The sequence below is a fragment of the Sebastes umbrosus genome, chromosome 3 (assembly GCF_015220745.1).
Source record: "Sebastes umbrosus isolate fSebUmb1 chromosome 3, fSebUmb1.pri, whole genome shotgun sequence".
Classification (NCBI taxonomy): Eukaryota; Metazoa; Chordata; class Actinopteri; order Perciformes; family Sebastidae; genus Sebastes; species Sebastes umbrosus.
In genome coordinates, this window is record NC_051271.1 from 8,254,107 (window position 1) to 8,271,404 (window position 17,298).

Sequence of the window (17,298 nt, forward strand, 5' to 3'; positions counted from 1 at the left end):
GTCACAAAGATTTTATATGCTAAGTTTTTGGTAATGTATGAATCATTTAAAGTCACCTTTGATCATTTTCATAAAAAAATAATTGAAAATTACATCCCTGAAGGTCGGGGTAAATGTGTCATACCAAGCATCATAATTCAACAAGCTTTATTATACTGTGTCATCAGAGGGCTGGGTTACCATGGTACTGTGAGTGGTGCCACACTGATTGGGATTTTAGCTGAAAAGGTCCATCCCAACTCCAGCAGAGTGTCATTATAGTTGTTTACGTGGAGTTGCTAGTGGTGTTGCGAATGCACAAGTCTGTGGTGTTTCATAAGAGGATGTATGCAGCACATCCCTAAGAGTCAACAAGGTCACTTCCACTTTTTCATGGGTTGCAACTTGCAACAGTCAGACAATAACAAGCGGTGCTCGCGTAGTGATCGAAATCAACTAGGGTCAAGTCTTTCCCTCCTCTTCTCTGCTGTCTCTCTCCTCTTTACAAGTATCAACATTTCCCAGATGAACCGAACCACTGCACCTCCACCTGTGTCTCTCTTTCTCTTTTTTTCCCTCTCCTTCCATCTCCTCGCAGGCTGCTTCCCATCTCTCCCGCTGATCCCATTACCAACTGCTTCCTAACAGGAAGATACTTCCTGCTAAGCTGAGGAAGCAGGTGCCTCCCTATTGTTGTGGTGTGATCAGACTCCCAGATAGACTCCCACAGACCAGGGAGGAGAGCTTGTGTGTGTGGATATGTGTGTACAGTATGTGTGCCTGTCATTTTTATTGATGGATAGAGTCTGATATTCACATCCAGAGCTGTTACCCCCCCCCCGCCCCTCTCTCCCCACTGACCTACTGGATGTGAACTGACCTCTTATGGCTTTAGGAAACAACAGCGGCCCGACTCCAAAGCTCTCCTGTAACTAAGTGCTTCCCTTTAGTTCAAACAACCGCTACCGGTGAGAACTCACCAGTCTTGAGTGTGAAGCATAAAAACACATCCCTGAGGCAGCTGAAACCTTTTGTGTTTGCCATCATATCACAAGATCTTCATCAGCTGACAGTTTGCCAAGATGTCATGGAATTGCAAATGTTGAAATTGTTATTTCTATGCACTTCAAGGACTTCTTGTTCCTGGTGGTCATGAGGTGAGATTGTTTTGTGAACTGCTGTTCCCAAGGTCAAGGATAAACATTTTTTATCTGCAGGCAGTTTTAGCAAATAAATCTTTAATATTTAATGCAATTTGGAGATGATTCTTTCTGTGTTTTTGTGCAACATCTTGCTGCACTGTTGTATAATCCTTTCCTTCATGGTAAACTTACTCCATTAGAACTACAGTATATGCAGCTACTGTACAGAAGTGACTCAAGTAGGAAGTTTTGCAGCCCTCATTCCCAGGCCGTCAAATACCGAGATTTTGTCACGCCCGTTGGTTTTTGGTACCGCCGCACACGGCACCCTTTAGCACCGCTATGAGATGCATCGGGCGTTGCAATGACACTAATGTAAACCCATCCGCGGCAACAGTAAACGCACTGAGAAAGTGCGCCATGGGTGTGGTGACGTAGTTAAAAGAGCGAAAAGACACACCTGGCAGGCGGGAAGGGAGGGAGATGGATGGGTCCGACAAACACAAGGCTTTTATCCAGCAGACCGCTGTTCATGTCTCGTGCGCTAAGTTTCCCTTTCACGTTAGAAATCAGAGGTTCGTTCGTGTCTCGTGTTCACAACATTCAGTGTCATTTTCACTGTACAAACGTAGTAGTTTTAAGCCCAACCATTCTTTCCTAGACCTAACTATAGTGGTTTTGTTGCCTAATCCTAAAGGGACGCCAAGCGGCGTGACAAAGTGTCAGTATGTGACGAGTTGGGATGATATCACCAAAACATAGAGGTTGTTTTTTTAAGATTTCTTTTTGTTCATTTTCACCTTTATTTGACAGAGGACAGTGTAAAAAGGGGGGAGAGAGAGGGTGGGTTCCCTAGAGGTCCCGAGGCATATATGGCATGCGCTGTAACCACTCGGCTACCGAGGCGCTCCATAGAGGTTGTTCTGTCACTTACAGAACAGAAAGCCACTCTCCATAACCTTTGGTCTTCACTTCCTCAATAAATCCTGATAAACACATGATGAAACAACCACTAATGCAAATATCAGATGCTGCAATATCAAGTAATGACACTTAACTCCAAACAACAGGGAGCCAGCGCTGACTCTGCTGCACAAACAGGACTGACTGAGTCCTTGTCAGCTCCATTTCACACTGAACAACACTGAGTTTTATCATCCCACAAATAATGAGGATGCAGATATCCATGATTTCCAGGAGAAAACCATATCCTGTTGCATTTGTTTAAATGTGATATGGGTAAAAACACTTTGCATGCTTTAAGGCTTACATCCCTGAATACTTTTATTTTTGCAACAACAGGTGTGTGTTGTGCACGTGCGGAGATGCACACACGGGGGTGTTGACCTCAAAGTATGTGTCGTAAAGGTGAAAATGAAGATTTTACTGATACCACAGCCGTAAAAAGAGACAAACAGGAAGCAATGTTGTGAATAACATACAGTGTTGCTCTGGGATACTGTCATCAACTTCTGCTAGATGTGAAATTAAAAAAAGACGACAACACATCGTGACATCCTTCGCTCTTCAACAAAGCTTTCAATATCTGCTTCTTCCAATTACCATTAGTCTGTGTTCTTTTTTTATTATTTCAACCCTGACACATGTCCTACTACGGCAGTTGATATTTCTCAACAGGAGGTGTGTATTCACACTAATTGTGCAATTTAACAATTTCTAAGAATTTTGGTGATCCCTTCTTTGGGTTGCGCAGGACGAGTCTGTCGTCATCCGACAGGCAGGATGGAAGCTACAATGACTTCGTTACATTTAAAGCAGCAGTAGCCAACAAGTTTTTGGCATCATTGGGCAAAAATTCTACAATAACCTTTCAGCATATTGTAATTCAAGTGTTCTGAGAGCAAACTAGACTTCTGCTCCTCCTCATGGCTCTGTTTTCAGAAAATCTAGCCCGTGATGGGAGACTTTGGCCAATCACAGGTCATTTCAGAGAGAGAGAGCGTTCCTATTGGCTGTGCTCCGATTGATGGGCGGTGCTTTGTATTTGCTCAACTGATCTCAACATGGCTGCTGGATCACAAACTTTCTTGTTTTACAGCTAAACAGTACACTACAAGATGTTTCTGAAAACATTTGAGATGAGAAATAGGCATTACAGTAAAAAAATATTGATTCATATTTGATCAGCGCTGCCTAGTTTGAACGTCTGATGGGAGTTTGCGAGTGATTGACAGCTGCTCAGAGACGACAGGCTCCAGATCAGCTCTGATTGGTTGTTTTCCTCCGGTCTGTGAAATCTTGCAGATGCCATTAGGAGCAGCGGAGGACACAGAGGACACCGGAGGTCACAGAGGCACATGAATTTTTTTCAGATTATCTGTCTCGTGCAGATTTGTAAAAAGAAAACAACAAATGTTCACGTGGTTGGTGGTTATAGTATAAAGGATGTTGAGTTCAGGCGTTGGCTCAGTAGTTTCTGGGTGGAGTCCTCAGAGACCACTGACAGACTCTCAATCTGAATTTATGCTTCAGGGACACTTAACAGGATTCTCCGCTTGCATCCGTGGTTGTCACTTTTCAGTATATTTTTTATATCCATCCAAATAAAAGATGAATCGAGTACAAACTTACTGGTATTTGTCCTTTTATGGAGTTGAATTATAACCGCATATAAATCAATTACACTTCACCTGCTCTACAAAACCAACTACAGCCAACATGAACCCATTATCACCTTATCATTAAGTTTAAGGGGATGTCCCACATATCTGACATCAACAGATAACACCGGCTTAAATAATTGTTCAAATTTAAATTTAAAGCGAGATAACGTCCATGCGCCTAACACGTGTCTTTGCATATCTACTTCCTCAGCATTTATTAAAAGTATGAATCATATCAAGTCTCTGAAAAAAGCAGAAGTTCCCAAAATGGTATCACAGCGTGGTGGCCTGTGAGCTCACAGAGGGGGGGCACAGTCAACACCACAGCCCTGCTTTCCCATCACTGAGAGGCTGATGCTGCCCAACTGACAGAAAACAAGACACCCGAGGCGTTCACATTGCAGAGAAATGAACTCTGATATTAAAAACCACATTTGTATGAGTCAAAGCAAGATGACACAGAAAGTTGACTGACAAAACCGGCTTTAAAGATGAGAGTCTTTTAGAATAATATTGTAACAAATCATCATATTCTCATACTTTGTGTACGTGCATATCTAGATGCAAACATGTTAATAGTTTCAACACTTCCAAATTAACAGCCTACTGTCAGTTATTGTTTGCAGAACATTACTAGAAAAGACAACCAGTGTCAATGACTGCTGTCACCGTCTGAGCCCACAGAGCATGGAGCCCTTCAAAATAAGATGCACTGTCTTACCTGCTATTCACTGTCCAGCATCCATAACCTCTCTGTATGTGTCTAAAGAGTCCAAGTGTCTCCAGCTCAGTGCCACTGCCATTCATTCACCGCAAACGCATCACGGTTTAACAGTCGAACCCACATCCTGGGCACGGCGGAGCAGAGCAGTGAAACAACAGTGAAATCAGCCGCTGGTATCTGGTTGTAGCTCTCTGCCTGCCTGCGCTCCACACACACACTGCGCCCTCACAAACAGGAAGTGTAGCCTACGAAAGAGGTGCATGCGAGCACAATGACGGAGGCTGCTGGTGTGTGAATAGGTGGGAAGTGTGATTGTGTGTGTGTGTGAGTGTTTTGTACATACAAGCGTGTGTGTGAGAGAGAGGGAGGTTGCATGTGGATCATGAAGGGATGTTGGCCCCTAAAAGGAAGTCATCTGTTTGACCTGGTTTTGTTTTCATGCTATTTTCACACTTGGGAGTAAAGTGTCTTTGTTTGGGTGTTTTGGCTTTGTCCATTATTTTCATAAGCTGGGCAGGTATTACTCTGCTTAAATGTTTTACCACAAGAAATATAGGTTTTCAGTGATTTTGACCAATAAACATTTCAAAATTAAGGATGCAAAAGAACAAAAAAGATAAATTATTGTCTTCTAATAATTTGTATCCAGTTAAAATTTCAAGTCCTAACAGCTAATAATACTAATTACACAAACATATATACGCTCAGTGGTCACTTTATTAGGTACACCTTGCTAGTACTCGGTTGGACCCCCTTCTGCCTTCAGAACTGCCTGCAGTGTGTAGAATTAGAGCAAATATGATTAAAAAAAAGTTATTTTTATAAAACGGTCACTATATCCTGACAGTAGTGCATGAGACAGGTAATCTGAAAAAAAATCATGTGCCTCTGTGTCCTCCGGTGTTCCTAATGGCATCTGTAAGATTTCACAGACCGGAGAAAAACAACCAATCAGAGCCGAGCTGGAGCCTGCTGTCTCTGAGCAGCTGTCAATCACTCGCAAACTCCGATCAAACGGTCAAACTTGGCAGCGCTGATCAAATATGAATCAATATTCTGTTACTGTAATGCCTATTTCTCTCCTCAAATGTTTTCAGAAACATCTTGTAGTGTACTGTTTAGCTGTAAAATGAGAAAGTTTGTGACCCGGCAGCAATGTTGAGATCAGTTGAGGAAATACCAGGCACCGCCCACCAACCGGAGCAAACTTTCTCATATTACAGCTAAACAGTACACTACAAGAGAGAGATAGGCATTACAGTAACAGAATATTGATTCATATTTGATCAGCGCTGCCTAGTTTGACCGTTTGATCTAAGTCTGCGAGTGATTGACAGCTGCTTCCGTTGAATGAACAGCCAATAGGAACGCTCTCTCTGAAATTGAGATATTGACATGATGGCGTCATGCAGCCTTTGCCCTTTGTGACATGGCACGTTATCCTGCTGGAGATGGGTACACTGTTTACTGAGAATAAAGTGTTCCTCTGTGTTTGTTTCCTCTGTGTTTGTGAAGTCCACATCCCTGCGCTCTCTCTCTCTCTTTCTCATTCTCTCAGTCAGGGAAACACTGATCTTACTTCCCCCTCCTGCTTTGCTTGTCATTTGCATTTCATATATTAGTGCAACTGTGAATTCCCCTTCTTTTGAAGTGAGGGAAATGCGGTGACATACAAAACAGTGACCGTAAACACTAAGACTATTTCAGCTCATGCAATTTCTGACTGCAGAGTAACGTTTGAACATTTGTCAAAGGTTATTAATAATACACCATAAGGTGAATGAATACTGTGATTTTAATACTTTAAAACTCTAATGAAAGATAGTTAAGGGAAGTTTATTATCATTTTATTATTATCATTAATATTATTAGTATTCTTTTTAAATTAGTAAACAATTTTTTGGCAAATTGTATTTGATATTATCTGTTATTCAATGTAATCTTACTTGTCTAAGAAACATGTTCTTATTTTTACATTTGATTATACAGGATTAGATTTTTATTTTTTTATGAAAAGTACAGATGGTACTATAAAAATACAAAGTCTGATGATGGAAGAAGTGAGGTAAAAAAACAAAAAGTAATAATTGTATAATTAATTGATCAGGTTGTAGTTATGATTTGGTGTGCAGGATTAATAACCAAAATGTAATCCAGAAACTAGGTTTGTCTTCAAACATGTCTTTCTCCTACTGTTCTCCCCTCACTGGTAGTTTGTTGCCACTTGTATCTTACAAGCCATGATGATCACTGCACCACAGGACACCAAATTCAATAACAAACCAAATCTACAGCCAGGCAAGTTATCCCAGACACTGAGGGCTTCCCTACAAATATGATAAATAGACAGGAAAATCGCTGAATGAAAGCAAATGCAGAAGAGAGAAAAACCAAGCTAGATTGAAATTGATAAAAAAAAAAAAATAACACAGGAGGAAGAAATTGTGTTGGAACACATTGAAAGTAAGTTGCTGAGTGAAGTTAGGGAAGAGGTAACAAACAACAGGATCCTGAAACAAGAGACAAAGCTGATAAAATTGTTTAGAAATGCAAAGTGGCCACAAGCACGACCTGAAAGAAAAAGAACAGGATCACGTTTGTTCTTTTTTCACTGAAGTTCATTTCTGCCTGCACACTTTTTTACAACATTGGCAAAAAAAAGTTGCTTTGCTGTACAAAGACGTGTTCTCCAAAGGTCTCATGATCTCTACAGTAGCTTCTCCATACAGGATTTCCATTGTGTTCTTGTTGACATGTGCATGTTCGAAAAGCCTCAAAAACCAGCTGATTACACAGAAGTTTCTTTTTCATTGTTTGTTTTTTAAAATTTAACTTCTCTGTTCCTCTATTTCTGTATGGAGGCGACGTTCTGTGAGCGTCGGTGGGATCGATCGTAGATGATTTCCAGATAAGGGAAGTCATTTAATTTCACAAAATAATTTTGACTATGTCCTCTTTTGCCTACAAATTTTATGAAACACTATAAACCCTTTTTTTGTAGCTCATTAATTACATACCAATGTAACCTCTAGTTTGAGCTTCTGTGGCTACATTTCCTTAATAGATACTTAAAAATTAAATAATACAAATAATAATAATAATACATATATGTATTAATAATAATAATACACATTATGAAACACTATAAAACCCCTTTTTTGTAGCTCATTCATTACATAACAATGTCACCTCTACTTTGAGTTTCTATGGTTATATTTCCTTAAAAGATACTTAAAAATTAAATACATGATATATAGGGCTGTCAAAATTAACGCGATAATGCGTTAACACATATTTGTTTTAACGGCACAAATTCTTTTAACGCACTAACGCAACTTGTGATTTTTAGGTTGTAGCGGACTCAGTTTTAAAGCTACTGGTATCATATGAAACTATGAAAAACAAAGGAATCCATTGTGATGCTAGTTTGTTGCGAAGGAGGTTAAATAACGCTCCAAACTTACGCTAAATTTTGGAGAGAAAAAACTGGCATGGCCATTTTAAAAGAGGTCTCTTGACCTCTGACCTCAAGATATGTGAGTTTGGGGGTAAGTCATAGTCAAGTCAGCACACTGAGACACTGACATCTGTTGTTGCCTGTCGGGCTTGAGTTTGCCATGTTATGATTTTAGCATTTTTTATGCTAAATGCAGTACCTGTGAGGGTTTCTGGACAATATTTGTCATTGTTTTGTGTCAATTGATTCCCACTAATACATATATACTTGCATAAAGCAGCATATTTGTCCACTCCCATGTTGATGAGAGTATTAAATACTTGACAAATCTCCCTTTAAGGTACATTTTGAACAGATAAAAAAATAATTTGTGATTAACCAAGATTAAATATTTTAATCGATTGACAGCCCTAATAATATATAGAAAGTTAAGTTAAAATATATGGCAGTATTATAAGCCAACTCATATGATCCTTACTGTACATTCTTATTTCCAGTTAAAAATAAAAATATGAATAATAATAATCCCTTGCAAATCCTGCAAATTATCTAATTTATTCTTTCATGTATAAATTTGTGTGGTTTAGGGTGTCTTTGTTTCCCCACTTTAGATCCCTCGGATTAAAAATCTCAGTACTAAGGGGCAGTATCTCATCAGTCTGCAGCAGCATACAGTATACTCTAGTGGTACACTGTAGTACCCACCATTCAGACCTGCAGCAGCCAATCAGCTTCATGCTCATTAAACAGACGGTGTTATGCCTCCACCGCCTGGGAAGAGCAGGAGACACCGCTGGCTGCAGCTGGTTCTCTCTATGGGCGCTAGATGGAGCTGTTACTTCTGCTGCCAACATTCAACAGGTCCAGTGAAGCTGCACCAGGTTGAACTGCAACGAGAGAGCCACAATACAGGACAGGACAGGACAGGACAGGACAGGACAGGACAGGAGGGATGTATCATGCAAAATAATGCAGTTTGATTTTTCAATATATTGTTGTCAGGTATAAGTTTTAGTGTCATTTCATGCACTAGCGTGTGAGGTTTGGTTTTCAGTGACAGTAACATCATGCTGGAGACGAAACTGCTACCAAATACCTGAAACCTGAATCACACCATGCAAAGGGAAACTTAAATCAAGCAAACTGCCACATTATGAGCATTTCACATTTTAGTGTCTAGGCTATTTTATTTTGAAGGAATCCCTTTAAATATTGGATAGTGGACAATCTTCAATGCATTTAGATGACTATTCTTACATGATCCTGTACGGTGTGTTGTGTTTATGGGAGACTTCTGCTTGATATAATTCGCTTTTCTTTAATTTCATCCTCTAATGTAGCCTACCTTAATTAGCCTAGATTTAGTACAGGTTACTGTACTAATACAGCTTGTAGCCTTACAGCAATGGCATTCTTCAGAATTGTAGTATTTATCACCAGGATACTACAAATCATTTCACCCGCTTGAATTATGTAAACGGTGAAAGCTGCTATAATTATTATCATTTTACTATGTAATGATAGGCTTAATTATAGTTTTTGCTTAATGTGCTATGCTGCACACCCCCATGATGATTTAAGGTGTTAATTCAGGTGAAGGTGTGGTGAGCACTAAATCAATGCTTCCAGTTGTTTTCTTTCTTCTCCTGAGGTAATTCACTCACACGTCAGATCTTCTGATGTGTGAGTGAATGTTTTATATCAGTGTCAAATACTACTAAAATGTTTGTTTGGAGAATGTTTGGAGACAAGCTGTGCCATCACCAAACTCTCTCTCTCTTCCCCCAGACAAAGAGAAAGAGAAAGAGAGGGAGTGAGAGAGAGAGAAGGAGAGAGGGAGAGAGAGGGAGAGAGAGAGGGAGAGAGAGAGAGAGATGGAAAGAGAGGGGGAGCGAGAGAGAGAGAGAGAGGGAGGGAGGGAGGAGGGAGACAGAGAGTGTGAGAGAGAGAAGGAGAGAGAGAGAGAGAGAGAGAGTAACGGATAGAGTGAGAGAGAGAGATTGTGAGAGAGAGATACACAGAGAGAGAGAAGGATAGAGAGAGAGAGAGAGAGAGTAAAGGAGAGAGAGAGAGAGAGTCAGAGAGAGAGAAGGATAGAGAGAGAGAGAGAGAGAGTAAAGGAGAGAGAGAGTAAAGGATAGAGTGAGAGAGAGAGGTTGTGAGAGAGAGAGAGAGTGAAGGAGAGAGAGAGAGAGAGAGAGAGTAAAGGAGAGAGAGTAAAGGAGAGAGAGAGTAAAGGAGAGAGAGAGAGAGAGTCAGAGAGAGAGAAGGATAGAGAGAGAGAGAGAGAGAGAGAGTAAAGGAGAGAGAGAGAGAGAGAGAGAGAGAGAGAGAGAGAAGGATAGAGTGAGAGAGAGAGGTTGTGAGAGAGAGAGAGTGAAGGAGAGAGAGAGAGAGAGAGAGAGAGTCAGAGAGAGAAGGATAGAGAGAGAGAGAGAGAGTAAAGGATAGAGTGAGAGAGAGAGGTTGTGTGAGAGAGAGAGAAGGAGAGAGAGAGAGAGAGAGAGAGTGAAGGAGAGAGAGAGAGAGTGAAGGATAGAGTGAGAGAGAGAGAGAGAGTCAGAGAGAGAAGGATAGAGAGAGAGAGAGAGAGTAAAGGATAGAGTGAGAGAGAGAGGTTGTGTGAGAGAGAGAAGGAGAGAGAGAGAGAGAGAGTGAAGGAGAGAGAGAGAGAGTAAAGGATAGAGTGAGAGAGAGAGGTTGTGTGAGAGAGAGGTTGTGAGAGAGAGAGAGAAGGAGAGAGAGAGAGAGAGTGAAGGAGAGAGAGAGAGAGTGAAGGATAGAGTGAGAGATTGTGAGAGAGAGAGAGAGAGTGAAGGAGAGAGAGAGAGAGAGAGAGTAAAGGATAGAGTGAGAGAGAGAGAGAGAGAGAGAGAGGTTGTGAGAGAGAGAGAGAGAGAGAGAGAGAGAGAGGTTGTGAGAGAGAGAGAGAGAGAGAGAGAGAGAGAGAGAGAGAGAGAGAGGTTGTGAGAGAGAGAGAGAGAGAGAGAGAGAGAGAGAGAGAGGTTGTGAGAGAGAGAGAGAGAGAGAGTGAAGGAGAGAGAGAGAGTGAAGGAGAGAGAGAGAGAGAGAGAGAGGTTGTGAGAGAGAGAGAGAGAGAGAGAGAGAGTGAAGGAGAGAGAGAGAGAGAGAGAGAGAGAGGGAGAGAGAGAGAGGTTGTGTGCAGAGCAGCAGGAGGAGTGGGACTTGCTATAAGGACACCACCACCAGCGACTCTTAAATCAGCTCCTCTTATTTTTACGCAGATTTGAAGCAACAAAACAACAAAACAGGAGGAGCAGCGATAGAAGAGAGGAAAAGCAGCTTACATCTTTTTTTTTTTTTTTATTATTCTCAGGTAAAGTGAGCTGTTTCATTATCACTGTCAAATACTAATATATATAGCCAAACATGTTTGTTTGGAGAATGTTTGGAGACATGCTGTGCCATCACCAAACTTAACTCTCTCTCTCTCTTCCCCTCTTCCTCCAACACGCGCTGTCTTCTCTTCTTGTCCTCCAGCGGTCAGAGACGCTCGTGCACCGAGAGGACCTACCATGATAAGGCTTGTGGACATAGTGCTGTCTGTGCTGCTGTGCCGGAGCTGCCTCGGCGGCTACCCGGTGAGCCTCTTCGCGGCTCAGCAGACCTCTCCTCCGGACCCTTGCTACGACGAGCACGGCAACCCGCGGCGCTGCATCCCGGACTTCGTCAACTCCGCCTTCGGCAAGGAGGTGAAAGTCTCCAGCACCTGCGGACACAAGACACCCGGCCGCTACTGCGTTGTGACATCCACGGAGAAAGCAGCCGATGAGGAGAGGACGAGGAACTGTCACAGCTGCGACGCGTCGGACCCCAAGAAGTCCCATCCTGCGGCGTATTTAACAGACCTCAACAACCCGCACAACCTCACCTGCTGGCAGTCAGACAACTTCCTCCAGTACCCGCAAAACGTCACCTTGACTCTCTCTCTCGGGAAGAAGTTCGAGGTGACTTACGTGAGCCTGCAGTTCTGCTCTCCAAGACCCGAGTCCATGGTGATTTACAAGTCCATGGACTACGGGAAAACTTGGGTGCCCTTTCAGTTTTACTCCACGCAGTGCAGGAAGATGTACAACAAGCCGAACCGAGCCGTGATAACGAAGCAGAACGAGCAGGAGGCGGTGTGCACGGACTCCCACACCGACATGTTCCCGTTAACCGGAGGACTCATCGCCTTCAGCACGCTGGATGGAAGACCGTCCGCGCATGATTTTGACAACTCTCCGGTGCTGCAGGACTGGGTGACGGCCACCGACATCAAGGTGGTGTTCAGTCGGTTGCACACTTTTGGAGACGAGAACGAGGACGACTCGGAGCTGGCAAGGGACTCGTATTTCTACGCGGTGTCGGACCTGCAGGTCGGTGGGAGATGCAAGTGCAACGGGCACGCGTCTCGGTGCGTAAAGGACCGAGGAGACGGGAGTCTGGTGTGCGAGTGCAAACACAACACCGCAGGACCGGAGTGCGACAGGTGCAAACCTTTCCACTACGACAGACCGTGGCAGAGAGCCACAGCACGGGAGGCCAACGAGTGTGTCGGTGAGTCCATCCATCCATCTCTCAATTCAATTTGCTTTATTGGCATGACTGCCAGGTGAACACTATTGCCAAAGCGTCAATTCAATAATAATAATAATAAAAAAAAGAACAAAATAAAAACAAAAACATATATATAAACATATATACAATTCATTAACCCTCCTGTTGGCCTCGTTGACCCGTTTTAAAACTACATAAATATGAATTTCTTTCATCTAATTGCCCCAAAATAACATGGATGGTTGCCTACTGTGGTCTTTGCAAAAATATTGACCACTACTTTCGTTGAATTGTGGGTGTTTTATTCAAATCTATAACATCTGTGGTCTTCCCCAGTCAAAATTGTGTCATTATGTGCTGCTATTAAAAAAATGTAATGCTTTCAAAACAGTATTCTGACTAAAAGTTTACATATACCATATATATATTTGTGATAATCCATCAATATTATGTTCCTCTGATAATAACTATAGTTAAAATAATTCATAATATCTGCTTTTTTTTTTTTACAAAAACTAAATAGGTATAATTTCACGGAAATTAGGTTATTAACTTTAATTTCCCCCCCAAAAAAGTGTAAAACTTAAAAAATTAGGAATGAAGTTGGCCAAAAAGGTGTAACACAGACTTGGGTGATAGATGTAAAGCATACAGTATAAACTATTATGTGTTGTTGTTGTGGTTGTCTCTTAGGCTGTGACATGCACTGACATATCCTGCAGCTTCTATGGCGATGACACGATTTTCTCCAAGTAGATGTTGATGTCTCTCTCTCTCTCTTTCTTTCTCTGGTGCTGCTGAGCGCTTTGTGGTGCCTGGTATGACTGCTGTGATTTTATCATTAACTGTCTGCTGCAGTGGAAATATGTCCAAGTTAAAGAAAAATAGAGATCAAGCATTATTATTAGATGGATGTGACGTAAAATCTGCACAAATTGGGCATGCAAAATGATGCGTTTGATGGTCTTTTAAGTGTAAAATATAAAATAATAATAAAATATTTTTTTTATATGCGACTAATTTTACAACTTCAGTTCATTAAATTGCGAATTCTTTGCACGAAACCACAGCAAAGACATTTTTTTTCCTGATATTGTGGCGCTCGTCTACGAGCGTAAAATTGGGGTTTAAGTCACATGCAACATGGAAATGCAATTTGCAAAGTCCATTTAGCTCTCTGCAGGCCACAAGTGAGGCGTTTAAACCACCTCAAACAGGGACCACCGAGCCGAGCCATGCACAGGAACATTTCTCATATATTAGCTCCACTTTACCGCTGCAATGAAACGAAGCCTTTTTAATTCATCTCTACAATCCTGCACGGCAGTGGTAATTGAACGCAGCTTTTTTTTTTTTTTTCTTTTTTTTTTTTTAATTATTATCACATTATTATTTTCCACATCAAAATCCATCTGAAAGAATGCATCGAAATGTCAGGTGTTGGTTGAGAATAAAACATCTAGATTTATTATTATGAATGTAGAAATTATTAGTTTATAATTACATTCTAACATATTTATAAACAAATCGTTTTCCTAAAAGTAAATTTGAAAAATGTGAATTAGCTCTAATTTTATTGCATTAATTAATTTTTTTAAATATGATTTAAAAATTACTATTTCATTTGGATAATTATTATTAACATTATTTGCTGAAAAACAACCTGAGAAAATGTAAATATATAACACAGTATTTTCTATCCTTAAAAGAAAGCAGGTGTAACAACAAAAGCAATCTCTGATCATATCTGTGCTGCTGCTCTTTGTGTCATGAACATGTTTCATCAGCTGCTGAGTGATCAAAGTTACAGTAGTTTCAGTAGTTTTATTACAACCTGGCACAGACATGTGAACCTCTGTAGTTACTGCACAATCCAGGCCAGGTTTCTGTCTATTTAAGTCCTGTACTTTGAGATGCATATACAGAAAGAGAGGAAGATTAAGATTGTTAAATGAAATAACTGAGTTATGTTATTCCTAGTAGAGTGTGCATCACAAAATTGTGGGAATGTGGCCTTTTTTGCTTTAACTCAGTTTAATTTTATTGTAATTATTGGACAGTAAAAAATGTTTGAATCGTAAAGACTGCAGAGTAACAAAGACTGATTTCATGTTGGTGATGAGGTGAACAGTGAGGAGGATGACGAGGAACAGCTCAAGAAACGGAAGGAGAAGCAGAAAGATGTTGATACTAAAGAGACTAAAACTGAACCCTCGGTGTGACTCCCTTTATATTTCCCATTCTGCTGCTGCTGCTGCAGGTCTGCAGGGAAAAAAAGGACTCACTATATTGTTTGACAGTCACGGCACACGTCAGCCACTTTGACACATAGCGGCTGTTTAAAAAAAAGCTTTTTGTTTGCTGGCGTTTCTAAAAGCTCTGATATTTTCTCACTGGCAGATGTGAGGGTGTTGCTAAATCAACAGGCGCAGTTTTGTGGAAAATATCTACATTCTGTACATATGACTCTGGAGGGACGCTCATGATGATGTGTTAAAGAAAGCAATGAAATCAGGGCGTTTTTTTAATCTTTAAATTTTGATTATTGTCAGCTAACCAACGCCATGGATGGTCTTTTAATATGGAGGCCATATGACCCTACCGATTGATTTTCTCTTCACTTAATCCAGCCTTCAATTTAATATCAGTTTATATACTAGATATTTTTCATATGTGGCACATTTCAAAAGCTCTTTTTCAAAGAGAGAACACAAAAGAAGAAGAGACAGAAAGTAATTTATATATATCTTTAAGCATTGACAAAGCTGTCCATACCTCCTCCACGACTTCATTACATTTAAGAATCTTATCAAGCTTACGGATAACATTGATAAAAATGTAAATTGTTATTTGGCCAACAGTAGAAGCAGGCAGTAATAAAGACTGCGGTTGTGAAAATACACAAATATCTCAGTGCTTAGCAATGTTACATTCATAAAAGTAAAGGAAGAGGGAGATTTTGAATTTACGGGTTTTAAATATGACGCACAGTTTAGGCACAACTCTTCATAAACTCATACAAATTAATTGCTTTCTTTAGTCAATAATATCTTTGACACTTTATAATCCGTTTTAATATATTTCACACTTGAGCCATAAAAGCAGCTGGCGCTTATTGCATTCATCATGTTGTCAGCAAGATATTTTGTTTTCGACATGGAAATGTGTGCATGAGCGAAAGCAAATACTGAATCTTAGAGAAGAAGAAATCACACCTCCTTAAGGCTAGTGAACAATGGGAGGAGGAGGTGCATTAGATAGATGGGTGTATTCGACTTTAATAGTGATCGGACCGAAATCCGAGAGTTTGTCGTTGCAGCTCTGCGAGTGTCTCTGGACTCTCATAAGGATCTAGTTAGCACACAAGTGTTTCTGTGCGCTAGTAAAAGGTCTGCGGTGTCGGAACTGACGTAAGCCGTTGACTCCTCCAATATTCCCTGATGATTCCCACGAAAAAAAAAATATCACAAAAGCACGTTTTGAACACACATGCATGCCTTTGTGTTTCTCTTGAAGTGCACTTTGCTGATTACTTCCATCAGGATCTTAATAAAGGGGACGCTCCTGAGTGTGCAACCTCCATCCATTTGGATTATTGACTCTTCACAGCAAAAGGAAACGCTTCTAATGCGATGGGATCAATATAGCCAGCACCGCAGGCACAACACAGACATGCTTCAATCTCAGTTTAAAGGTGTTAATCTGCAGCAACGGAAGAAGGAAATGTCTGTGAGGAAATGATTGATGCACCAGAAGGCTATACGGCAAGCTTCATAGGCTCAGAGAAGTATAAGGAAGGTGACATTGTTTCAGCCAACTATTGCATGAGAGTCCTCTCCGGAGATAAATTCTTTCAATGCAAATTAACTGTAAAAGTCATTTTCATCTCCCAGTTTGTGCAGTTTACTTGACATGTTGGGTAAAAAAGAAGAGGAGAAAGTGTCTTGAATAATTCAGGCCGATTAGAAAAACAGCTTGAAGGCATGCAGAAAGAGGGGACGGCACTGCAGAGAGAAGCAGGGACAGAAGGAGGGGCCGGAGACGGAGCAGGACGACACTAGTGAAAATGAAAGAGACAGACGTAAGCGAGAGAGGGGGAGTATGATGAGGAAAATGTGTGAGGGAGAGGAACTGGGAAATAAAGGGGCAGTAGAGTGACATTTCCATGGCCTGCTGTGGGCCGGCACAGTATTTTGACAATTGTCTTTTTCTTCAGGCGCTCCCCTTATTGGGCCAATGGGAATGTAGAGGCTGCTGGGACAGGAAGAAACTTCTTCTTCTGTTCTTGGTGCATTGATACTGTAACACATTGTGCTATTACTCCTTGTTTGCAGCCGGATGGTTTGAACAGAGCTGCTCTGCTTGTTTTCGCGTCACTATATCCAAATCTGAAGTGCAGAAATCACACTCAAATGCTTCCCAGGTGCTGTTCAGAGGCGTCCGACTGACAGGAGCGAACATGTGGTGCAGGAAAGCTGACATGGTTGATTTGAAACCCATTAAAATAATTGAGTTTTTAAAAGCCACAACCACTTGTATCGACAAAAAAAAGCCTGTAAAGTTGTTTTTATGCCTTGCGATATGTGAGTGCACTTCCAACTTGAAACCGTCCGAGGTAAAAAAAAAAAAAAAAATCCCACATAGAAAACAATCTTGAACATGTCCTCTGACTAGATGTGGATATTAACTCAAATGCTCAAGCAAACATACGTAAACACTTAAAAACAGCTGTGCGCATACTGATGTTCGCTGGTGTATTTTTCTTATTTCCATGGATGACGGCCCAAACCTTAATGAGGTCTAAGATAATTC

At 41.0% G+C, this 17,298-nt stretch overlaps 2 protein-coding genes across 6 annotated transcripts in view; one reads left to right on the plus strand and one right to left on the minus strand.

The window, feature by feature from the left end:
- Nucleotides 1-17,298, minus strand: part of pik3r5 (phosphoinositide-3-kinase, regulatory subunit 5) — an 87,994-nt gene that overhangs the window by 22,989 nt on the left and 47,707 nt on the right. Inside the window, exon 1 of one of the 3 annotated variants that reach the window (XM_037764998.1) lies at nt 4,467-4,768. The exons of the other annotated variants lie outside the window; for them this stretch is intronic. The gene's annotated coding sequence lies outside the window, so the exon portion shown is untranslated. Of the gene's footprint in view, nt 1-4,466; nt 4,769-17,298 lie in introns of those variants that run through there. 3 annotated transcript variants of the gene reach the window in all.
- ntn1a (netrin 1a) overlaps nt 11,111-17,298 on the plus strand; it is a 71,335-nt gene continuing 65,147 nt past the window's right edge. For 2 of the 3 annotated variants that reach the window (XM_037765001.1, XM_037765003.1), the window contains exons 1-2: nt 11,111-11,263; nt 11,428-12,486. In XM_037765001.1, the coding sequence (XP_037620929.1) occupies nt 11,463-12,486 (1,024 nt within the window). In that variant the 5' untranslated portion in view covers nt 11,111-11,263; nt 11,428-11,462. Of the gene's footprint in view, nt 12,487-17,298 lie in introns of all 3 variants that reach the window. The other variant, XM_037765002.1, reaches the window with a different exon arrangement.